Source organism: Vigna umbellata, chromosome 5 (assembly GCF_029865625.1).
Source record: "Vigna umbellata cultivar VRB3 chromosome 5, Vumbellata_1.0, whole genome shotgun sequence".
Lineage (NCBI taxonomy): Eukaryota > Viridiplantae > Streptophyta > Magnoliopsida > Fabales > Fabaceae > Vigna > Vigna umbellata.
Genome location: NC_142169.1, coordinates 70,258,647 through 70,283,459, shown reverse-complemented (window position 1 = coordinate 70,283,459; position 24,813 = coordinate 70,258,647). Strand labels below are relative to the sequence as shown.

The 24,813-nt window shown below is 33.6% G+C and overlaps 4 protein-coding genes and 1 pseudogene across 5 annotated transcripts; 1 reads left to right on the top strand and 4 right to left on the bottom strand.

Annotated features, from left to right (window-relative positions):
* Nucleotides 1-873: 873 nt before the first annotated feature.
* On the bottom strand, nucleotides 874-2,531 carry LOC148198861 (uncharacterized; annotated as a pseudogene).
* A 1,727-nt stretch (nucleotides 2,532-4,258) lies between these two features.
* Nucleotides 4,259-9,454, top strand: LOC124847082 (serine decarboxylase-like). Of its 2 annotated transcripts, none has more exons than XM_047324497.2 (6): nucleotides 4,259-4,432; nucleotides 5,187-5,494; nucleotides 7,539-7,770; nucleotides 7,852-8,045; nucleotides 8,134-8,270; nucleotides 8,729-9,454. In XM_047324497.2, exons 2-6 carry the CDS (start codon nucleotides 5,206-5,208, stop codon nucleotides 9,293-9,295), a joined length of 1,419 nt encoding a protein of 472 aa, XP_047180453.1. In that variant the 5' UTR covers nucleotides 4,259-4,432; nucleotides 5,187-5,205; the 3' UTR covers nucleotides 9,296-9,454. The 2 variants fall into 2 exon arrangements, with proteins under 2 accessions (XP_047180453.1, XP_047180433.1); XM_047324477.2 differs by having other exon boundaries at nucleotides 5,140-5,494.
* Nucleotides 9,455-11,971: 2,517 nt separating this feature from the next.
* LOC124847108 (cytochrome b-c1 complex subunit 6-1, mitochondrial) lies at nucleotides 11,972-14,885 on the bottom strand. Its single transcript, XM_047324509.2, has 4 exons — nucleotides 14,726-14,885; nucleotides 13,874-13,958; nucleotides 12,286-12,375; nucleotides 11,972-12,201 (listed from the first exon to the last, which is right to left on the bottom strand). Coding segments are annotated over exons 1-4 (210 nt in total). The 5' UTR covers nucleotides 14,728-14,885; the 3' UTR covers nucleotides 11,972-12,168.
* Nucleotides 14,886-16,510: 1,625 nt separating this feature from the next.
* On the bottom strand, nucleotides 16,511-18,552 carry LOC124847072 (cytochrome P450 71D10-like). The gene is made up of 2 exons (XM_047324468.2): nucleotides 17,594-18,552; nucleotides 16,511-17,394 (listed from the first exon to the last, which is right to left on the bottom strand). The coding sequence occupies exons 1-2, from the start codon at nucleotides 18,485-18,487 to the stop codon at nucleotides 16,786-16,788; spliced, it is 1,503 nt and encodes a 500-aa protein (XP_047180424.1). The 5' UTR covers nucleotides 18,488-18,552; the 3' UTR covers nucleotides 16,511-16,785.
* Nucleotides 18,553-21,654: 3,102 nt separating this feature from the next.
* On the bottom strand, nucleotides 21,655-23,469 carry LOC124847064 (cytochrome P450 71D10-like). Its single transcript, XM_047324462.2, has 2 exons — nucleotides 22,521-23,469; nucleotides 21,655-22,322 (listed from the first exon to the last, which is right to left on the bottom strand). The coding sequence occupies exons 1-2, from the start codon at nucleotides 23,412-23,414 to the stop codon at nucleotides 21,711-21,713; spliced, it is 1,506 nt and encodes a 501-aa protein (XP_047180418.1). The 5' UTR covers nucleotides 23,415-23,469; the 3' UTR covers nucleotides 21,655-21,710.
* Between the last annotated feature and the right edge of the window lie 1,344 nt (nucleotides 23,470-24,813).

Here is a 24,813-nt window from a genome sequence, read left to right as displayed (position 1 = left end):
TCAACTTCAAATAAAATTGATTCAAATACATCCAATAATAATATGACGAGGTCGAAGTACATGTGAATTATCCACATGTCAGTGTGAAAAAACCTTTTACTCTTTTTTTTTCACTCTTTCTTCCCAGACTTTCAGTTTTCATTCATATCTCATTTTCAACAGATATTGTGTTTAGATCCGCGTGCAATTTGCCAATGACACCGGCATTATGGTTTGGATCAGTGAAATTGATTGATCTAACCAAATTTATTCGGTACAAATACCAAACATTCGACAGATTTGGAACTCCAAAGGAAAACTCGACTGAAAAATGCAATGAAACGAATCAAATCATTATGGTTGCAGACAAAAGTACAAATTTAGCACATTACAAAGCCTTAAAAAAGAAATCAGACTCGAGTCCTTTCTGGAACATCCAGAACCAATCTTTCTTAATATGGTAAAGCTGTCAGAGCAAAATGATATAACTTTAAGAATATTGCATTCATGTTGAATTCTTATCTATGTAAAATCCTACTTGAACATTCTATATATAAGGTCACCGATAATGTAATCACAGTGAACACAGTCTGCAATATTTCCAAAGCAATACAACAAGCAAAAAGACGAGTAAGAGATTTGATAGGTAAGAGGGACACAATCAAGAAAATAAACTAAGAAATAAATCAGTGCTATGGAATAGTCTCCTTGAAATGCCAATAAAACAGTGAACAGTACTCTTTCCAGGCAATGTGTAGCTTATCATTTCATTTCAATATGTCATCAATGAAATTAGTAATGTTTATCTTATCATTCTTGCTTTTTCCAGTCAACTTTGACGTTGTTAAACAAAAACTTCATTCATTTTTCATAGATCAAACTGAAAGCAGAAGAGCAAATACAATGTTAAAAATGATAACAGCCATAAAAGATAACAAAGAGCTCTTTAGGTTTTAACCAAATCAAGAAGAGAAAAAACTGTATATATGTTCCCTCCTATGATGGCTTCTAAAGTATCCACTTTCACAAGCAACCATTGAATGACTGACTGCCATAGAACCCCAATGTTAGAGTAAATCCTAACTCATTCTAACAGATTGTGGGATCGTTAATTACTACCTCAGTTTGATTTCAAACTACAATTTCTCCTACTATACTTCAAGAAATATCTATCTGGTCGTGCATTGCATGGTTTTTCCCTATGCAATGCAGAATCTGCTTGCTTACGATCAAGTTCCATGCCAGTATCTTCACTCATGTTTATTATCCTGTCAGAACAACTTCCCTCCCCTTCCTTCTGAAGCCCTTCCCCGACCCCTTCACCATCAGATTCAGCTGTGGGCTCATCAACTTTTGAACCAGTTTCCATGCCACTTCTGCCCGTACAGAGAAGATTCAGACCAGTTGAAGAGCCACTATCCAAAGATCCTACAGAAATCAAAGGCTCGCATAAAGATTTACAAGTGTCTGTCAATAGTTTATTGTCACAGGACACTTCATGCTTATCACGATAATCGGCATTCCTTGAGTTTGATGTGTTGCTCGAAGAATCAACACTAGAAGAAAACATCTTAGGAATATCCAGGGAACATGTATTCAATAAGCAGCAACTCTTTGAAATCCTAGGCAAACAATTAAACTGTGGATGCAACTCAAAAGTCAATTCAGAGCAATCAAGAACTTCAAAAGCATCCCTCTCAGGAGGCGGATCCAAACCACTCTTTTCCTTACTTGCTACTAGACCCAAAGCATTGTTTGCAATTTCAACCGCCCTTTTCGCCACCAAAGCTTTCTTCATTGCCCCCTCTCTAGCCCTACCACACGTTTTGCGTCCTCAACCAAATCCTCCATTGACCTCTCCAAATTTCCATCGGGCAAATCCCTAGAACTACCATTTTCACCACCCAGTACTCTTCTTTTTCTTCTTCTTGAAAGTTCCAAGTGTTTAGGAATCCAGCAATCCACACAGACAGAAAATTCAGAGTCCATAGAAGCAATAGGACCATGGAGGAGCATTTTTATATTTCAAAAAACAGTTTTTGTGAACAGAACGCTGACACTTATTGCAACCATATGATTCAAGAGACATTCCATAAAAACAATAGGAACAAATTTGGGAAGATTGAACGGAAGAAAAACAATTCTTGCATAGAAGAACTACACGCCATTCGCTATAAAGGGTTCGAAGTCTGTTCTTACCGGAGCATACTCACACGCATGGCATTCTGTTAAGTTGGGTAAATCCCTAGTTTTTTTGTGTGTTGGAACGGAGTCTAAGAGATTTTCATATGACTCCGGCTGCACTTCTGTTCGTTTCTTCGATTCGAGGGAGTCTAAGAGATTTTCATATGACTCTGGCTGCACTTCTGTTCGTTTCTTCGATTCGAGGAGCTTCATCGCCGGTGAAACTCCCATTATTCAGATCCAAGCTTCTGATAGGGAAATAAAACGTCTAGGGTTTTCACATTTTTGAGATTTGGGGGTCCTCTCGATGGAAGTCGAAATAGCTTCCACGCGCTATCATTGGGAGTAGTACTTCAAGATTTTCCTTTACCCTTCCAAATATTAAGTAAATATCCAGTCAAGGAATTGATAAATACAATTAATTTAAATGAACTTAAACGAAAAAAAAATAGATTTTAAGTATACATTTTCTATGTTAAATTTAATTTATTTTCATGAGAAAATGACAAATTAAGTAAGGAAGTAGACCCAAATATATAATAAAACATAAAAAAAAATGTTCATATATTATCCTTGGTTATTTCATTTTTTTTTACACAATTTATATTTATATTTTATTTTTTATAATATAATTGTTAACTGATTTTATAAGAATAATCACTATTTTAAATTTTTTAAATAAAACTCAATTATAAGTAATAAGTGAAGAAAATCATAAATTAAAATATATTTTTTAATTATTTTTATAATGTTAAATATAAGTAGCTTTTACTTTTAATAATTTGGTATTATAAACATTAGTGGAAACACGAGCAGTGTCGTATTTGTGTCTGAGTACGCATGCATACAGACGTTATAATTTAAAAAATGAGTATACATAGGTATGATGACACTAATATTTTCGTTAATATGTTATAATATATCTTTAATTAGGTTTGCTAAGTTATATTGTTTTATGCAGTTATAATACAACAATTTATGCAAACAACAATAGAAAATACTTAATCTACAATTATCTATAATGATTTATTAAATGAATTTATTATATTAGTTAAACACATTTTTATAATATCTTTCATATAAAAATGTGTTTGGTCTGATATAAATATTGTCATATTTATGCATTCACAACAATTTTAAAATATTAATAAAATAAAGTAAGTTTATTAATATTTCTAAATTCACAATGTAAGTATTGTTAGAAATGGAAGAAAACCAAAGGGTTTGCACCGAGCGTCACAGCCGAACGGTATGAGTGTCGTATGCGACTGGAGAACGAACGTCCCTAGTCCAACACTACGAACACACCGTACTGCAACTTAGATGACCGAACGACCCAGCAAGAACACGAACAGCACCGATCAGTTTAAGACCTTTACACCAAACGATCAAGGAAATGAACAGATGAAGAAAGAGTAAAAAACTCAAACGCACAGAAAATGTATTATTCACACTGTTCTCAAAAGAATGCTTTACAAGAACAGAGGTTCAATATTTATAAAATGAAAAGCAACTGAACACTTAATCAATAACTATCCTGACCAACTAACTACCAAACTCGGCTTAATTCCAACAAGTATATGGGGATACGTGTGACAATGGATGTGTATATGAGTATGTGATGCATGTGTGTTATAATATAAGTATTTAAAAATTTGAACACAAATGCAACAAAATATACTAAATTATTAAAAATAAAAATTACTTATATTTAACATTATAAAAGTAATTTAAAAAATATTTTTTAGTTTACCGTCTTTTTCACTTATTATTTTTGTAATTGAGTTTCATTAGAAAAAATTAAAATAATAGTAACTCTTAAAAAAGTCAGTTTACAACTAAAACCATTATATTATAAGAGTTAAAATATTGTGTCAAACACTTTTTTAAATATAATTACATAAGATTAGGGTGACAAGGATCATTATAGTTTTCATCTCACATGTTTATTAAATTTTTATCATAAATATAAATTGAAGGGTTCAGATTTCCTGTGGCTGAAACAGTAACTGCAGGGAATTCATTTGTATAGATTCTGAGATCTTTGTAGGGACAGTGGCGAAATATTGATCCACCTCAGACTCATATGCCTGTGGGTAGAGTAGTCAGTTGAAGCGCGTGAAGGAATCTGATGCAGCTATAAAAGGAGGGAAGTTCAGTTGTGTTTCTCCTTTTGGCCGGTCCGCATTATTCATCTCTCTTGTGCCAGAGGCCGAGTCTTTCGGCGTTTCTCACTTTCCTTTGTCGATTCCACCGCTTCTCTTTTGCGGTTAGCTTTTCTTCTTCATCTTCTCTCAGATCTATTATCTTACTTTCATTTTCCTCTTTTAATTTAACCAGCATAATCTCCTAATGTATTAACAATTGTGCCTATTCTATTCTTGTGGATTTTATCATCTCTCATTGCTTAGATAGTTGTTCTCTCAGCTTGCATGTGCTGTACACGTTATTGACATGCTGTGATTCTGTGAAGCCATAGGTCATAGCAAAAACTCCTTGCTATTTTTCCAAAGTTTCTGAGGAATACTTGCTGTTCTAGTTTTGGCTTTAAAGATGTAGTTGAATGAGAATTATTAACCCTGTATCTTCTGCTAATTGAGCATTTGAAAGTTAATCTTTGTTTTGTTAATAGTGGCTGAATTCACAATGATGGCCTAGAATTAATTCTTTTAAATGTGTGTATTCAAAGAAAAATTAAATAGATCTGTGTATAAATGTTGTTTATATTCTAGGTGTAACACCTTTCGTGCAGTCTTGTTTGCTCGCGAAGTCGTTGATTGATAGAGTAAAATAATTGTGTGGTTCTGTGGTTGTGTTCCTTAAATTTATGCATGGAATTGAGAGTGATGGCTTGATTTCATATGTAAAAATCCGGTTTCTCACATCTGTCTTTGGACTAATTGGTCTTTTTCTTTATCTTTATTTAGATTTTAGTTCTCATTTTTCTTTTTCGGTCTTGCAATCCATTTATATCAGGTGCTTGTGTGTTGCTGATAAAAAAAAATGGTTGGGAGTGTTAACAGTTTAAACGAGGATTTGAGAATGAACGGAGCAGTTGAACCTTTGCCTGAGGATTTTGACGCAACAGCTTTAATCATGGATCCTGTGCCTTCTCCAGTTGTAGACAATGGCAGTGTCAATGAAGAGGTGCAGATCAGTAAGGAAAAAGAGAAAAGATTAATAGTTCTGGGAAGAAATATCCATACCATGTGTCTAGAAGTCACAGAGCCTGATGCAGATGACGAAGTTACAGGGGACCGGGAAGCTTATATGGCTGGTGTGTTGGCCAGATACAAAAGAGCTTTGACTGAAAGGACAAAACACCATTTAGGTTTGACAATATTTGCTCTTTTGGTGATCTTATTGCCTTTTTTACTACATTTACTTGGGTTATTTACAAAATCAATCCAATTATACAGATCTTGATACTGCTTTTGATTTTCCCCTTGGGATTTTGCTTAATTTATTAGAGGTTTCACACTGTGATTTATGACTAGACAATTGATATACGTATGCGGTAAATTCAGTTAGCTTCTTGATGGTGTCAACCTAACCCAGCACTAGCAATCACCAATTAGCACTGAACCTGTACTTGTTTCTTTAGCTCATCTACTCCCCTGTCATCCTTTGTTTGGTTCATGTTTCTCTTTTATCTGTAGCGGGAATCCCAGCATGTTTTTGTCATAACTTCATGGAATTCATTCAACCTTCCTGCGTAATCTAGATGTCACAAACAGTGTTCTAGATCCCCAGTAGCGGGACACCCTCTATTCTAAGGATTTTTTATGTAGTTTATAATGTAAACTGTATACATATATAACAAGACTCTTCACATAACGATGCATTAGAGGAATTAAATATGTAACCACTTCACAAAAGACAGAATCATAAATATGATTGTCAGTCAACAACTTTTCACAGAAATAGAATCGTTCATATAAAATGAAGTGAAGGTTGTGGGAGAAAAAAAAGAAGAAATGGTCTTACGTACAAAAAAACTTAAAATGATATGAAGTAGCTGTGTGCATGGGCAAAATAGCACTTTGCAAAAGACAAAAGTTAAAATAGACGTGTGCTCAGATTAAACACCACTTTATGTCAGTCAAAAAATCAAACATATCACCAAAAAGGAGAGCAGAAAAAGTGATAAGAAAAAGTGGATCATTTTAATCTAAAACGAATCTTTTTATTGAATATAAAAAATTCTAGAGAAGGTCCTCAAATACTACCACCTAGCATACCTATTTCAAAGGGTTTCTTTTGGTTAATGATATTTGGACACCCTAACAAATTTTATAGCCACTTGACATCCACTATTTTGACCTTCATCTCTTTTTTTTCTTTTGTTTTATCAGGACATGCTATAGCGCCACTATCTTGGCTGCTACAACCAGTATGTCCACCTTACTGAAACGCTCTTCTACAGTATTTCCATAGTGGCCATGGGCCATTCTACCCCCCAAAGCGCTATCCTGACTACAGCACAATATTCTCTTCCCTGGTCACAAATTTCACAATCTAATGTAAAACAATATAGACAAACACCATGGAATACAGTATAGGATTCTGTTTTCTCTAATTAAAATATGACACAATTGACAATATGCTGGTCCATAAAAAACTATTTTCTTACTACAATTTTAGTTGTGATTGTCATAACCATGAAAATTATCTCCTTAGCATTAGAATTTTCTACACTTATGTTCTATGTTTATTCTGAAGTCTGGATTTACTTGATGATTTCTAACTCTGAAAGTCCAAGACCTTGATGATTTTGATAAATAAAATCTTGTGAATAAAGCAATGCAATGTAGGAGATTCCAATGTGCAAACGTAAATTCAATCCTGAATTTTCAAATGGAGAGATATTTTGATATAATATTCTTGGTTTTTCAAGGGGTTCATGGACTTGTGCCAAATTAGCTGGGTGATTATTCCCTCATCTACTTGGGTAGATAATCTTTCATTTCCAAGTTTTAGGAAGCACTCTTGATTGTGTCTATTTCAGTGTTTGATACTTTTGATAATTTGTGGCTTCATTACATAGTAATCTATCTTCTTCTGGAGCTAAATACTACCTGATTTTGAAGTCTCTGTGTTGATATTTTATTACATTAGAATGAATTTACAACTTCCTCAATGTAATAGTAATAGACTTTGCCCTTGTTTATATTTTGTTATCTTCTTAGGGTGAATTTATAACTTCCTCGATGTTATTTCTGAATTGTCTTGGTATTGCCTTGGTATACTATGTTCAGAAACACATCGTATTCAAATAATTTTATCAGGATTTTGCGTAACTTTTGTTCCCTCTTACTTCAATTACCCTCTGGAGTTGAGTATAACTCGTTAAATTTATGAAAAACTTATTCCAGGGTACCCTTATAATTTGGATTTCGATTATGGTGCACTCTCACAACTTCAGCATTTTTCCATAAACAACTTGGGAGATCCATTTATTGAAAGCAACTATGGTGTCCACTCCCGACAGTTTGAAGTTGGTGTTTTGGATTGGTTTGCCCGACTGTGGGAACTGGAGAAAAACGAGTATTGGGGCTATATAACAAACTGTGGTACAGAAGGAAATCTCCATGGCATCCTTGTTGGGTTAGTTTCAGCTAGTTTGTTCATCTTCAAAATTTGGTAAGGTTGTAAAGAACATCTAATATGGTTATATGACTTGTGCAGGAGAGAGGTTTTCCCAGATGGGATTTTGTACGCCTCACGAGAGTCACATTATTCTGTTTTTAAAGCTGCTCGAATGTACAGAATGGAATGTGTGAAGGTTGATACTCTTTGGTCTGGGGAGATTGATTGTGATGATTTCAAGGCCAAGCTTCTTCAAAATCAGGACAAGCCAGCAATTATAAATGTGAACATAGGCAAGTTTCTTTATCATTGCTTCTCTCTCTTCCATTCCATTCTCCCTTCCTCTTACCTTGTTCATTCTAACCCTTACAACAATTGCAGGTACAACTGTGAAAGGAGCTGTGGATGATCTTGATCTGGTCATCAAGAAACTTGAAGAAGCTGGATTTTCACAGGACAGATTCTACATCCATTGTGACGGGGCTTTATTTGGTCTCATGATGCCTTTCGTGAAAAGAGTATGTGAAGATGTTACTATAAATTGTTTTAACTTGAAAATGATGGGATTTTCATCCGCTGTCCTTATTTTTTCCAATAGAAAATCATGATGTGTTCTTATACTTGTGTTCTGGTTTAATTTTCATCATTTTGGTTCTTCCTAGCATAACCTGTTAATTTTCCAGTGGCTCATTTTGTCTTATATTTATACTTTTGGTATAAAGTCATAATATTAATGATAGCAGAAAGTGTATTAGTGCTTATTGATCAACCCACTTTATATATAGTATAAATGTGACTGTCACTATTATTTTACATGCCCATGAAACGGCATCATTCCTTTTCCAATATCAGTCAGGGAATGTTCATTTTGTTATAAACTGGTTATAGTTAAAAATTGGCAAGATTAAAATTTCATGCTTCTTGGTCAACCCATCTTATGTGAACCTCACCATATTATTGTTGTATTTGCTTTCAGGCTCCAAAAGTTACTTTTAAGAAGCCTATTGGCAGTGTCAGTGTTTCTGGCCACAAATTTGTAGGTTGTCCCATGCCTTGTGGTGTGCAGATAACAAGAATGAATTATGTGAATGCTCTCTCTAGGGATGTGGAGTATCTTGCATCTAGGGATGCCACGATCATGGGTAGTCGGAACGGTCATGCTCCCATATTCCTTTGGTATACCTTGAATCGGAAAGGATATAGAGGTTTTCAGAAAGAAGTTCAGAAATGCTTGCGAAATGCACACTATTTCAAAGATCGCCTTGTTGAGGCTGGGATTGGTGCAATGCTTAATGAGCTGAGCAGCACAGTTGTGTTTGAGAGGCCACATGATGAGGAATTTGTACGCAGGTGGCAGTTAGCATGCAAGGGGAATATTGCACATGTGGTGGTGATGCCAAACATCACTATTGAGAAGCTGAATGATTTTCTGAACGAGCTTCTGGAGAAGCGTGCTACCTGGTTTCAAGATGGGAAGGATCAGCCTTACTGTATATCGTCGGATGTAGGTGAAAAGAATTGCCTTTGTGCTTTGCACAAGTAATTGCAGCATCCAATCTAGAGTTTGTTGCTGTAATTGAGTTTTGGAGTGTTATGCAGTTTACGCGTTTATGTTCTCAGGATTTTTATGTTATTAGTAACATTTAGAATCTTCTTTGTTGTCCGTACTCTTTTGCCTTAATTTTTATCATTTTTTCCACTATTTAACCTGTTATCAGCATTGGTTTGGTTACCCTGTTGAAAGTACTCGTAACCCAAGTAAAAGCTAAAACAAAAGGGTATACAAATTTCGTCTCTATGTTTGGTTTATCTATAACATGAAATTTGATCATACAAGTCATTTTCATGTCAATTTTATACATGTAAGTGAAGTCCATCATAGTGTCAGCTATGTAAACGATAGTACTAGATTGGAAGTGATTTTACATAAGATCAATTAGTAAAGATCAAAATTAACCTTGCTTTCATACACGGGGTAGGTATACATAATTGTTTACTAATTTACTATTTTTAAATTTTTTAACTGTTTCCTTACATATTTATTTATTTATTTTTCTTTCAAAGTGATTATTCTGGTAATTGTTTATTAGTATGCACAATTATTATTTCACTTTTTTATGTTTTGTAACTGGTTTTTTTATTCACTTTGTTAGTTTTCTCTTTTAAATTCAAATATTTTTATATGGACATGGGTTTCTATAATTTAAATATTAATTTTAGTACTATATTTTTATTTTAATAACTATTCTAATAATTAGTTTTTTATTTCTTTTACTTTTTATTATCATAAAAGGACACAATTATGGGTGAGCTGATGTGTTAATGAAAATTACAATAAAATATTAATTTAATATAAATTTTACATGCTTACTGATTAATAAATAAATTAAACTTTTTATAATAATTTTCAAAAGTTAGTTAAAAGAAAAAAAAAGTAAGCTCGTGGATCGCTTTCTTGGCATGTAGCATACAGCTGGCTAGGTTGGAATATCAAATTTACAGTTACACTTAAACTGAGCTAATCAAAAGCAGCCCAAAATTTTGTTGAGAGTTACTCCCTTCACTGTCACACTGTTCCTGTACATCTACAATTTTTTTTTTAATTCCAGAAGTACCATTTTTATTTTTATTTTTAATTTGAGCTAACCATTTTTATTTTTAATCTCTTATTCATTCGGCCACACATCACACTCTCTCTCCTACATCTTTTATTTTTTTTTTAACTTTTTCTTAAAACCCTAATTTTTTACTCTCTCATTCACTCAACCCTCACACCATACCCCCTCACCCTTTACCTTTTTTAACTTTTTCTTAAAATCCTAATTTTTTACTCTCTTATACCATATCCCCCACCCCCACACTCTTACTTTCTCTCTTCCTCTCTTATTCTCCTCTTCCTCTTTCTCCAATTTCCCATCTTCATCAAGATTCTTTGTGAACATGTATTGTCTATGTGCTGGGTGTTGCGCGTGTGTTGGATGTTGTTATGTGCCTCTGTTCTGTGTTAAATGAAGAAGAAGAGAAACGCGAAAGATGGCAACAGATACGGGATATCCGTAAAACACTTAAACGAATCTCGAAATCTGTCAGATGTCGATATCCTTCAACGGATTTTGAGATCCGTTTAAGTGTTCTACGATACCCCATATTCGTTTAAGGGTACTGAACTTTGTATTCACATCTAGGAACTTTCTGTTTGGCACCACCACTAGACCATCTTCGACCATCACAATAGCATAGTTAGAGAGGAGAAGAAGCAAGAAAAATCTGATTTCTGTGAGAGTGTTTGGGTGTAGGGTTGTATTGATACAATGGGTGGATGTTGATAAAGGTAAGTACGTTTAACCACCACAAATTAAATATTTTATAAGGACAAAAGAGAAATGAGGTGTAAGGAGCAGTGTGTAATGGTGGAGGGAGTAACACTCAATTTTTTTGGACAGTATGAAACCAGCCCAATGGTAGTGTGACCCATTACAAGCAAACGTTGGGATTTTCAATCTACACCTCAAATATATTTGATGGACAAAAATAGCCCTTCAAAAGAACCTTCTCAAATTATTATATAAAATAAACCTATGACAAGACCAAAACCGGAGAAAATATTACCCTCACCACCCTAAAAAAGGATTGACATAACACAATCACAATCCTTCCAATTCAAAAGTATCAATCCATCAATACACAACAAAACTAAAATAAAAAAAGAAATCGAAGACCGTAAATTAATTCATATATATTTTTTAGATTTCCTTCGTTCATATATGTTAATTATTCATTCGTGAGCTTAATGCTTGTTACATTGAAACAACCAGAATTAATTGAGAAAAGGTATTTGATCTTGGTTTAAAATGTATCACTCGATAAAAAAGACTTGATTTAATTGTTGTATTACTTTTTCTTAATATAGTTTTCCTTCAGCGATCATTGAGAAATCAATAATTGTAAAAAATACTTAAAATCTAACCATTAAAAAATGAATAATTAATGAATTTAATAAATTTCAATAATATAAACTGGAAATATTATGTATATTATTGAAAAGCGTCATGTTAGTTCCAGCAGTATTGTCAAACAATTTGCCTTGCAACATTATGTATCCCACAATAACTAAAACATTTTGAAAAAGATGAGACCATCAATAGAAGAGCGATCTTTAAGGTAATAATATTCTGCGGCATGATTGAAAAAATGAAGCACCGAGCCATTCCAAAATACATCCTTCCAAATTTCGGAATAATGTTCTTATTAATCATAATCTAGGTTGCATAGACTCAAAACTTCACAAAAAACAGAATAATAACCATACCGAGCATATAGTTTGGTTATTATAACATCGAAAGTTCAGTCGAAGTTATTAGGGAATGAAAGTAGAACAGAATGCAATGACAATAAGCCATATCAAATCCTTCCTTATCACTTCAGTTTGGTGAATAGCTTGGGCGCGACCTGCATTACAGGATTATGATCTTGTCACAGAATACACAAGAAAACTAAATTACTCTGCATATTTACTGACTAAATAGTACTTACACATTTGTCAACACAAAACCAATAATCAAAATATTGTCCAGTGCAGTGTTTCTGCCCGGATTCATCGCCATGTATCCTTTTAATGCACGCCTGTAGCAAATTAAACGATAACTTTTCTCAGCTAAAAATAAGACCGAACAAAAGTTTGTCAATTTAACACTCGCTCAGGGTATTTGTTCGTCTAATAAGTCAAAATCTAAGGTGCCCCATAAATGATATGAGCATTAGTTCTTTAGTAAAAAGAGGGGAGCGGATGCACAAGGAAATCCCCCATGGAATTTTTTTCTCATTAAAAAATTGACCCTAAGATATAACCAACCTGCCCCAAGTCCTTAAAAACTGTAACTTCTAGGCTTCCTTAGGATTAAATTCCTTTTGTACTTATGCAAACACTGCCAAAAATTATGTGAAAAATACCCAGGGTTCAGTTAGAAGAGCTTATTTAGACTTATAAACATACGCAATGAGAAAGTGTTGGTTTGGGAGTAGTGTTGTCTATTGCAGATTGCAAAATATCGTGGAAAGCCAATCCGCTATCTCATGGTCACATACATTTCATATGCATAACATAATTAAGTTTCATGCAAATAAAAATAAAATGCATTAAAATTGGCATAATGTTATCTCAAAAGTTCATTTGGGCAGAGACTCGGTGGGGATGAAGAGGATGTAGAATGCATGCCATAAAACCCTTGGCAGTTGCAATGGTAGAAAGAGTCACTATCACCAATCCAAGGAATCCCGCCCGCAGCGCAATTACAGCTACTTAACAATAATGTTTGGAAGAGCTTATGACAATACTGTTTGGGTCAAACATATCCATAATCTGTTTTCAGCTGATTTCAATAACCTCTCTCGATAGCTTATCTAAACAGCTTGCAGCTTAGATGAAAACAGTGACCCAAATTTGATACACATAAGAACTTAAAAGATGAGCACGTATCCAATAAACTCTTAATTAATTTGTTTACCCAAGCAAACCCTTACTCACACGCTACTGATCCATCTAACAGCAGTTCTGTAAAAACTTCCTTTACTTGGGAGAAGAATCCCAACAACCCCCCACCCAAAAAAAAAAGAACACAGCAGAAGTTTGCATTCACCATCGAATATGATAAAATAGAAAAATATATCAGAATAAAGGAAACATAGCTGGACTATCATTGTGTAGCTCAACATAATAATTCAGCTTCATATCTATCTATCCCCATTCATAAGCAATAAAACACCAGATAATGAGATCATATACCTTAAGCCAAAAAAACCAGAAAACTCCAGTATTTCTTCACTACATTGCATTTCTTTGTTCTCTTCATTTGTACACTCTATCTAGTACCATCTCAATGTTTTCTACTTATATACACTCATCATCACTGTCGAATTCTCAAGCTATATATTTTAGTCGGCCATGTCATAACTTTTACTAGTCCAAGAGCAACATCATAATTAACCAATAACTGAAAATTCAATCTATAGCTGATTTTAAAATTTTAAAAATAAAAGAATATCATATTGATAATTTAAAGTAAGAATAAATCTCGTCTTTAAATGATCTAACGTATAATTCTACACTTCAAGAAAAGCACACCTGGTATTCCAGTAAAGGTTTTACACATTTTGGCTTGCAAGACTCTTCAAGATATCTCTTCTGATCAACAGGTTCCTCGTCGGCCCTAAGATTCATAAAACAATTCAAACATAAATGAAATGCAATAAACAGTAGAGAATGCGTAAAAAAGAAAAAAATAATAATTTAAATCGGCACTGGAAAAACCATTCATATAAAGTAAAAAAAAACTCAATGCTTACGCAAACAAGTGAAGGGAACCAGGAACAGCAAACTGAGAAAAGAAAACTTATCTTTTCTTTTTCACAAAAAAAAAGGGTTCTATCACATATTTGTCTGGGTCCTAAGAGATTATGGTTACACTAAACACAACACAAGTCCATCACAAAAGCCATCAAAGCATTATTTTCGAAGGAATTCATCCCACGCACAACATAACACAACGTGAATAAAAGCACAAGAAAACAAACACCGAATATCACTAGCAATAAACCACATCGGTTTGTGGCATAGACCTAATAAGCATCCCTTACAAAACTCTAGCCTTATATCATCCCAAACTCAGAAGGGATCACACCTAAAACGCTTGAAATCAGCAAACCCCCCATCTTTCAATTCGCAGAGCGTGTCGAAAAACCCGGCATCAAAAGAAATAAATAAACGTTCGAATCAAATTGAAAGAAATTCCCAAATCACTTTCAATCCCCACGGGATCTGGGGCAATCAAGCGTGCCAAATAAAAACAAAATCAATTGCAGCGAAACTTCGAGACCCTAGATTCAGATAAACTTAAGAAGGACTACCATTAATGAAAGAAAGATAATAGATCTAGAAGATGAGAAATGAAAGAAAGACAGAAGCTTAGAGACTTACATTGCAGAATGGTTGCAGAGCTTTGGTGATGATGGTGGGTAGTGTCGATGTTGGTTGGGTTTTGAAGAGCTTGTATTTTGGATCAAATAATACTGTGCCAATTAGGGTTGCATTCGATTTGGGTATAATTGGTCAAATTATACCACGCCACAATTAGATTTTTGTGCTTCTTTCTGTTTAAATTTTACATTTTAATTCCTCAATTTCTCGCACAAAATTACCATATTTTTTACTGTCATTTAATAGATAATGAGATTAAAAGAAAAAAAAAAACGCACCTCCCTTCTCTTTTTCTCACAAATCAGTATAATATAATATTTGTCTACTGAGATTTAAGGTTTGTCTTCTTTTTATATTTTTCAAAAACGATATAAAGTTTTAAATTGTTCTTTAAACTTTCGAACAGGTATTTGTTTCTTTTTAACTGTGTCATTATTATTAATACATTTTTACTTAAAAAAAACATTCTTTAATTAAAAACAAACATATTTTCCACTGACACTTTTATCTATTCACTGTACCCTTTTATATAATTATCTCACAAAACTTCATATATAAGTATAATTTAGCATGGTTAAGAACAGAAATAGAGATTTTTGCAAATGTATAAATAACGAGCATGGAGTATAATTAAATACACTAGATTATAGCATTTGTGCATTGATAAATTTACGAAAATTTGCACGAGGTCTTGTGGACTATTAATCATAAAAAATATTTTAAATTTGAATTTCCATTATTGCTGTAAAGTAAAGTTAAGTCTTTTCCAATGTATTGTTGGTGAATATGAATTTGGCATGGAAATGTTAATTATTTAAATAAAGAGTTGTCTCTTGTGAATTTAAGGGAGGGCAAAGTGTTTAATTGAAGAAATCTTCTTCTTCTCTTTTTTTTTTCCAAATGTATAATAATAATAATAGAATTGGAATGTATAAAAAGTAACATAAGCACATATTATACTTGAACACAAGCCTACTACACATAACACCTGTTTGATGGATAAATTTATAAAAATATTCCGTAAGAAGAAAAAATGAAGTCTTTATTGTAAATAAAGTTTATGAATTTATCACGGGGTTAAATAAATTAGAGATTTTTTAAAATATATGAATAATTACACAAACATGGAGATCATGCTAGTATACATGGATTTAGTGGAGAAATTTTAAATATTTTATCTATAAATGTTAGTTGTTAACATTCTTATATTAGTGGGAAAATTTTAATTTACGATTTCATTCTTCGTTTTCAACTTATCAACACTTAAATGTCAATGATAAATCTATAAAATTAACTCATCTTGGATATGATCCCAATTCATTCATGTGGGTTGGGATAAAAAAAATCACGAGACAACAAAAAAATTTATTAAACAAAGTTTACCACACCAAATATCCAAGAAGACCTATGGATTAGGACCAATCCAACCTATAAATTTATTAGCAATAGTTTCTTATATGTAAGACCATATATTAATCACTAATATTGTGGTTGACTTATTAAAAAAATATATAATTAGAATCATAATCTGACTAACATAATAAATAAGAAATGTGGATAATAAGTAACGACAGTGATAAAAATTGAAAAAAGATGAATTGTAAACGCTATCAACATTTATATTTAGGTTTCGTGACACGCACAGAAGGACAGGTAACATAATGATAAATAGAAATTTGATTTTATAAGATTAACTTATACTTTAGTTAATTTCCGACTTAGTTTTGTCAACCTTGTCACCCTTTATATTTAGGTTTCGTGGCACACATGAAAGGACACGTAGCATTGAAAAATGATAAATAAAAGTTCAGTTTTATTAGACCCACTTATACATAAAAGTCTTGTCACTTACTTTGAAACACATACTGTCAATCGATCTGCTCGAATCATTCTTGCCACCGGTGATTTGCAAAAACTCATTGACGGTGAAAATCATTCTTCGTCATTAACCTTCACCTTGTCGGCAACTTTCACATAATTGTCACTAACAATTCACCGATACTCAAGGAAAATTCATCATCAACACCACTTCAAATGAATGTAACCATGACTCTTACATTTTAAGTTTGATGAGTGATGGGGATCAAGCAGAGGTCATGTTTTCTTCTGAGAGTAATTCCTCCCGACTCGGTCATGTCAAGTTCTTCATTCTTCATATTGTTCGGAAGCTTCCAATCAAAATGGTAAAGTAACTGAGCAAGTGGCAACTCAATGTTTGCGATGGCAAATGTAATGCCTGGGCAGATCCTTCTTCCACCACCAAATGGGATAAATGCAAAGTCTGCACCTTTGAAATCGATACAGTTATTAAGAAACCTTTCAGGTTTGAAACTCTCAGCTTCAGTCCAATACTCAGCATTTCTTCCAATTGCCCAAGCATTGATAATTACCCTCGTCTTAGAGGGTATCTCATATCCATTGATTTCACACCTTTCTCTACTTTCTCTCGGAACCAACAATGGTACAGGAGGGTGCAACCTCAATGTTTCTTTGATTATGGACTTCAAGTATATCAATTTCTGTAATTCTGTCTCATCCACATATCCCTTCTTACCATACACTATTCTCACCTCAGCTTGTGCTTTTTCCATCACCCTTGGGTTTCTTATCAATTCTGACATCCCCCATTCCACTACGGAAGATGAAGTGCCTCCAGCCACGAATATGTCCTGAAAAATATGGATTAATGTTATCGTTTATATAAAAATAAATGTACTTTTGTTAGAAATAACGAGATACTTGAGTAACATATAAGTTAGAAGATCCATAACAGAGCGAGTTTTCCTATCAGAATTCCATCAATTTTTCATTTAAAATCATAAATTATTTGACATCTCATCTAGTTAGGAGTTTCATACAGACACTAACCTTGATGACCGCTTTAATGTTGTCATCAGTTAAGAGACTTTCAGAATCGTTTTCCTGTTGACACTTGAGAAGAACATCGACCAGATCTTCCACTACTTCATACTTACTTCCATTTCTGTGTTCGTCGATGATGTCTTGCAAAACCCTGTCAGTCTCTTTGTGAACTTTCTCAAACTTCACCTTCTCCGCCATTTCAAGCACTCTGCTAGAAGGATAGAGATCAGCTAGCGAAAACCCTCCCATGAGCTTCAATTGCTCATTAATCTTTGAAATGAACACTTGTTGATATCTGTTTTTTTTACCACAAGCCGCTCGTGCGACTACTCCGCAAGTCATCGGGTAAATGTTCTGGGTGAGATTAACAGCACAGCCTTCACTTGCAGCTATTTTCTTAACCAGTTCTGCCACCTCCTCTTCCCTTATGGACTGAAAAGATTGCACTCGCTTTATCGTCAGTAGCTCCATTGTGCATATCTTTCGTACTTGTCTCCAATATTCTCCATATGGAGAGAAGACTATATTCGTATTGTTGTAAGTAACTGTTCTAGCCGATGCAAGGTTTGGCCTATCAGAGAAATTAACATCATGCGTTTTCAGAACCTCTTGGGCTATCTCCGGTGAAGTTACTATGATGTTGGATACCTCTCCTAGTTTCAGGTGCATTAACGGTCCGTACCTATCTGCCAAAAGTTTCAAGGAGTGATGTGGCAATGAACCTACCAACTGATGCAAGTTCCCTATGAGAGGTAATGTCGTAGGTCCTGGAGGTAAATTTGTAGAGGAGTTGTTTGAACTCCAGCTTTGAACTAACTTGTATAAGATGAAGAAAACAAAGAGAATGGAAGCAATGAAGTAAACAGAGAAAGGGTGGTAATGGTGAACATCCATGAGCATATATGATATATGATGGTAGATCTAGGAGGAACGGTTAAAAAAGCCATGAACGAATGCATGAACCAGAGCATCTACCTCTTTATATATATTTGTCAATGGACTAAGGACTTACTTCTCACTAAATTTGTCATCCACATAAATTGCTGTTTGTCATCCCCGACAACATTTATAGCATTTACAGTACAACTGTGAAATATGTGGCCTTTAAGTGTACCGTACAAAATATAACTATTATATGATGTTGACATCAACGTATAAATAAATTTAAGTGTATATTTTAAATTTAAAAAAAATAAAAAAAATTGTGGCCTTCTTTTAATTGTGTTTTTGTCAACATATATGAGTAGCGGGCTTAGTGGGCCTGGATTCGCAGGATCTTTCTCAGAGCGAGTTCCTTCCATCTTCTCTATACCGCTCCAATTTGTTTTAAATTCCAAATTTACTTTTTTTATTTTTTACTTTTACTTTTTATTTTTTAAAATCCTAATTTCAATCTCTTTTCACTTTCATTTTTTCTTTCACTCTAAGCAACAAGGACCCACCCCCTCCAAGTGTCACTTTCTCTCTTTCTCTTAATTTTCACTTCCGTTAACACATTTTTCATTTCTTTTCAAATTCTGCGAGATTCATCGAAAACTCAGTGATCATTGAAAAAAAGTTCAATTCCTACGACCTAAACGGTTTGGTTTACAATGACAAGGGTTATCTCTTGGTGGTTTAGAGTTTCAATTTGAAGCATAAATTTTCAAGTTTAGTTATTTAAAGACAAAGAAGTGGGAAAGAAATTTTTAGTAGATTATATTATAGAATCATGATACTTCAAAACTCATCAGAAGTTATAAATATTTTAAATTTATACCATGCAGAATTTACTTTTTCTGTCAAATTTTGTGTTAACGGAAGTGAAAATTAAGAAAAAGAGAGAAAGTGAGTAGGGGAGGGGGAGTGGGGGCTTGCTGGTGAGAGTGAAAGGAAAAGTGAAAGTGATAAGGGATTGGGATTGGAATTGGGATTAGGGTTTTAAAAATAAAAAGAGTAAATTTAGAATTTTAAAAAAAATTAGGGAGGTGTAAGAAGAAGATGGGGGTGGCAAAGGGAACATCAATCTCTTTCTTACCACATAAGTTTGGCCCAGGAAGAACGAGACCTCTTCTTCAATTCCTCGGACAAAATTACCATATTTTTTAGGGTGTTGCTCCCTCCATCACCCCAAGTGCTCCTGCATCTTTCCACTATTTTCTTTTATTCCAAAAATACTCTACACCTCCCCACTATTTTCTTTTATTCCAAAATTACCTTACACATCCCCACTATATTCAATAATCTCTCTCTTTCTCTCTCCATATTAATGGAGCATTCACAAGATTCAGATTTAAACTTGTGATATATTGTAAAATTTTACTTACACTTTCCCTTAAATAAGCTTGATTCAATCTTATTTTCACTGTTCAATATATTTATTTTCACTGTTCAATATATTTATTTGAAATAAAAAAAAATAGTGGAAAGATGCAGAAGTACTTGGGGTGGTGCAGAACACTTCTTATAGAATGATATATACATACGGTTTTTTATTCATAGATGTTAGTTGTTAACTATGTTATTTATGATTTTATCTTTTTTTTTTCAACTTATCAACAAAATATGACATATAAATAAGAGTAGTAGACTTATAAAATTAATCTATTTTATAGGAATTAATCTTAGTTCATGTGGATTGAAACCAAAAGAACTCACAAAACAAAAAAAATTGTTAAAAAGGTTTATCAAACTAAATATTTACGGAGATTTATGAATCAGGGTCTCATGAAATTATTAAGAATAGTTTTTTATTGTGATGTAAAGTTATATATTAACCATTAACAATACGGTAGACTTATTAAAAAACATATATGATCTTACTAGCACTATAATTTGACCAACACAATAAATAAGTAATGTGAAGAATCAATAATGACAGTGATAAAAAAAATGAAGAAAAAAGAATTAAAAGTCCTATCAATGTTTATATTTAGGTTTCGTGACACACAATAAGACACGTAATATTCAAAAATGATAAATAGAAATTTGTTTTATAAGATTTATATTTAAAAATTAATTTCTTGTTGACTGATTTGATTTTGTAAATCTTGTCAACGTTTATATTTAGATTCTATGACATACAAGACACGTAGTATTAGAAAATGATAAATAGAAGTCCAGTTTTATAAAACTGACTTATACTTAAAATATCTTTTGAATCATATTCATACAATTTTTTTCCCTTGAATGAAATATTTGAAACAGTGATGTAAGTTTTCCTTTTAATTTGTGATACTGTAAGCATCAAATTGTTATTGAAGGTGATCCCCTGTATTGACAATTAGACTGTCTTTGAATAAATTTTGAAAAGAAATATGAAGTCTAACTGCACTTAGACTGTCTTTGTTTTAATGGATGGTATTGTTATTGTTACTGTATGATGATGGATTTGCGGTTAGTTTCACATTTGTTTTAATAAATTTGAGACGATTTAATGATGATAATTTGCAAATGAGAGAATTGAAATCATATGTGCATAATGGATGTAAAAGAATATACTCAGTAAATAAAGTGTATTTTAGGACTGAATTTAATTCTCTTGATATGAAATCGATTCTGGATAATTAAAAGACAAATTAAAATCGATTCTCAATAGAATTGATTCTGATTTATTTATTTATATATATTAATAAATCACAGTTTTTTTTTCTACTAAAATTTGATATACATTACTAAAATGTATCATTTAAAATTGTTGAGAATGAAAGAATCGCAAGGAATGAAATAATTAGGATAACAATTATATTAAGAGCTCTAAAGATTATTTTATGAAATTCATAAATTCGAACCCTTTAATTTTTAAAATTTTTATTTATTCCATCAATTTTTCTCCAAAGTATTTTTTAGTAAACACTTTATGTAACATAAATTTTCATAATGTAGTATGCTAATTAAGTTACATAGTCCGATTATAAAATTAATGCCGAAAGTAGTATTTTTTTATATTACAGGTAACCTTAAGTAATACATTTAGAGAAATAATAACTTGATATATATATATATATATATATATATATATATATATATATATATATATATATATATATATATATATATATATTTATTTATTTTTTTTCTTATAATCATTTTATTCTTGTTATATGTTTCAAATGAACCTAACCATCACTCTTACATTTAACATTTAAGTTTGATGAGTGGTGGGGATCAAGCAGAGGTCATTTTTTCTTCTGAGAGTAATTCCACCAGACTCGGCCATGTCAAGTTCTTCATTCTTCATATTGTTCGGAAGCTTCCAATCAAAATGGTAAAGTAGCTGAGCAAGTGGCAACTCAATGTTCGGGATGGCAAATGTGATGCCTGGGCAGATCCTTCTTCCACCACCAAATGGGATAAATGCAAAGTCTGCACCTTTGAAATCGATACAGTTATTGAGAAACCTTTCAGGTTTGAAACTCTCAGCTTCAGTCCAATACTCAGCATTTCTTCCAATTGCCCAAGCATTGATGATTACCCTTGTCTTAGAGGGTATCTCATACCCATTGATTTCACACCTTTCTCTACTTTCTCTCGGAACTAACAATGGTACAGGTGGGTGCAACCTCAATGTTTCTTTGATTATGCACTTCAAGTATATCAATTTCTGTAATTCTGTCTCATCCACGTATCCCTTCTTACCATACACTCTTCTCACCTCAGCTTGTGCTTTTTCCATCACCCTTGGGTTTCTTATCAATTCTGACATCCCCCATTCCACTACGGAAGATGAAGTCTCTCCTCCACCGATGAATATGTCCTGAAAAGTATGGATTAATGTTATCATTTATCTACAAATAAATGTGTTTTTGTTAGAAATAACGAGACACTTAACTGACATATAAGTTAGAAGATCCATAACAGAGCGAATTTTCCTATGAGAATTCCATCAATCTTTCATTTAAATCATGAATTATTTGACATCTTATCTAGTTAGAAGTTTCATACAGACACTAACCTGGATGACCGCTTTAATGTTGTCATCAGTTATGAGACTTTCAGAATCGTTTTCCTGTTGATACTTGAGAAGAACATCGACCAGATCTTCCACTACTTCGCACTTGCTTCTATTTCTGTGTTCCTCGATGATGTTTTGCAAAACCCTGTCAATCTCTTTGTGAATTTTCTCAAACTTTACCCTCTCCGCTATTTCAAGCACTCTGCTAGAAGGATAGAGATCAGCTAGCGAAAACCCTCCCATGAGTTTCAATTGCTCCTCAATCTTTGAAATGAAAACTTGTTGATATCTGCTTTTTTTACCAAAAGCCGCTCGTGCCGCTATTCCGTAAGTCATCGGGAAAATGTTCTGGGTGAGATTAACAGCACAGCCTTCACTTGCAGCTATTTTCTTAACCAGTTCTGCCATCTCCTCTTCCCTTATGGACTGAAAAGATTGCACTCGCTTTGTCGTTAGTAGCTCCACCGTGCATATCTTTCGTACCTGTCTCCAATATTCTCCATACGGAGAGAAGACTATGCTGGTATTGTTGTAAGTAACTGTTCTAGCCGATGCAAGGTTTGGCCTATCAGAAAAATTAACATCGTGTGTTTTCAGAACCTCTTGGGCTATATCCGGTGAAGTGACTATGATGTTGGATACCTCTCCTAGTTTCAGGTGCATTAACGGTCCGTACTTATCTGCCAAAAGTTTCAAGGAGTGATGTGGCAATGAACCTACCAACTGATGCAAGTTTCCTATGAGAGGCAGTGTCGTAGGTCCTGGAGGTAAATTGCTAGAGGAGTTGCTTGAACTCCAGCTTTGAACTAATTTGTATAAGATGAAGAAAACAAAGAGAATGGAAGCAATGAAGTAAACAGAGAAAGGGTGGTAGTGGTGAACATCCATGACCATATATGATATAAGATGATAGATGTAGGAGGAACAGTGAAAAAGAACATGAATGAATGCATCAACCAGGGGCCTTTAATATATTTATCTACAGATTTAGGGACTTACTTATGGGAAACAACTTCTCCATATTGTCATCCACATAAATTGCTGTTTGTCATCGCCAGAATGTGGCCAATATTTATTGCCTTTAGATAACGACGACTGTTAAGTATGTGGCTCTTAAATATACCATAAGAACTATAAGTGTTATTTTGTTGACATCCACGTATAAATAAATTTAAGTAATTTTTCCAACAAAGTCTTTTAAGAGATAGATAATTTGAGCATTTGTAAGGAAATAGAGAAACAAAATATATCTAAATAAGCAGTAATTTGTAACTCGTTTGTAGCTTTTTCTCTTGACATTAATATACCATAGACATGTTGTAAGACCCTAGAAAAACGAGCGCCATTAATCCCTGTCTCATCCTCATTAATTGCCCTAGAAACCCTTCTGCCGTGCATTAAAAACGCACTTCCAGACTCACTGCCTTCCTGCCAGGTGTCGTGATGGAATGTTCCTAAATCAGCAGTGGAAGACAAGTGGCAGCAAGAGAACGGACGTTGGTTTTTAAACAAAAAAATGAATTTTCTGAAGTCCGCATCACTCTTTGCATGCACTCTTCCTCTTCCTCAGAACCCAAACCCTTCATCTTCTCCAACTTCTCTCTAGAACTCCCAAACTTCTTTCTACTGTAACTCACCAAGCTTTTCTCCGAATTCCATTTCAGAACCGTAGGAACGTTCGTCCAGCAGTGAGCTTCATTTTGATCCGAATCCTTTTAGATTCTGTAAACGGTAAGTTTTCAAACCATACCCTAGTTCTGGAGTTACTACGAACTCTGTTTCAGTTGCATGCAAGGATATAAACTGAGTTTCTGAGTTTCTCTTTGGTTAGATTTAGTGGAAGAACTTAAGTGACTGTCGAGTATAGAAGAGCTGTAGTTGAACGTGTGAAAGTTATACTATTAGACGTACACTGCTATCCAGGTAAGGGAAGCTTATTAAATTTAATTCGTATGTTTGTCTTGTACTGTATGAACATTATGTGTGTCGCATGAAGTATGAACGGTGTTATTTGATTGTTGGTATATGATCATAAGTATGAGGTATATATTGGTCGAGTATGCATGATCGAACGTTGCTGTACTGAATGAATATGATATATGTTGGTTGAAATGTATGATATGGGTGATACGTGTGAATATGAAATATACATGTTTAGAAGCAGTGAACGTAAGTGAAACTTGAATATCAACTTCCCTATGATAACGTATTTCCGATATTAAACGGTTCTCGACCGTTTGGTGTTCCAGTAAACTTCTTTGAATTGGAATACTTTCATTGGGAAGAATTCTGG

Bases quoted from the DNA above. Each gene is read 5' to 3' on its own strand.
- LOC124847082 (XM_047324477.2), top strand. From the start codon at position 5,167: ATGGTTGGGAGTGTTAACAGTTTAAACGAGGATTTGAGAATGAACGGA. The intron at 5,495-7,538 runs GTTTGACAATAT...AACTTATTCCAG, and splicing joins AAGGACAAAACACCATTTAG to GGTACCCTTATAATTTGGAT. The intron at 8,271-8,728 runs GTATGTGAAGAT...ATTTGCTTTCAG, and splicing joins TGATGCCTTTCGTGAAAAGA to GCTCCAAAAGTTACTTTTAA.
- LOC124847108 (XM_047324509.2), bottom strand. The intron at 12,376-13,873 runs GTGTGCTTTTCT...AATTTGCTACAG, and splicing joins AACCTTTACTGGAATACCAG to GCGTGCATTAAAAGGATACA. The intron at 12,202-12,285 runs GTAAGTACTATT...CCTGTAATGCAG, and splicing joins GGTTTTGTGTTGACAAATGT to GTCGCGCCCAAGCTATTCAC.
- LOC124847072 (XM_047324468.2), bottom strand. From the start codon at position 18,487: ATGCTCATGGATGTTCACCATTACCACCCTTTCTCTGTTTACTTCATT. The intron at 17,395-17,593 runs GTTAGTGTCTGT...CATATTTTTCAG, and splicing joins ACATTAAAGCGGTCATCAAG to GACATATTCGTGGCTGGAGG.
- LOC124847064 (XM_047324462.2), bottom strand. From the start codon at position 23,414: ATGGTCATGGATGTTCACCACTACCACCCTTTCTCTGTTTACTTCATT. The intron at 22,323-22,520 runs GTTAGTGTCTGT...CATACTTTTCAG, and splicing joins ACATTAAAGCGGTCATCCAG to GACATATTCATCGGTGGAGG.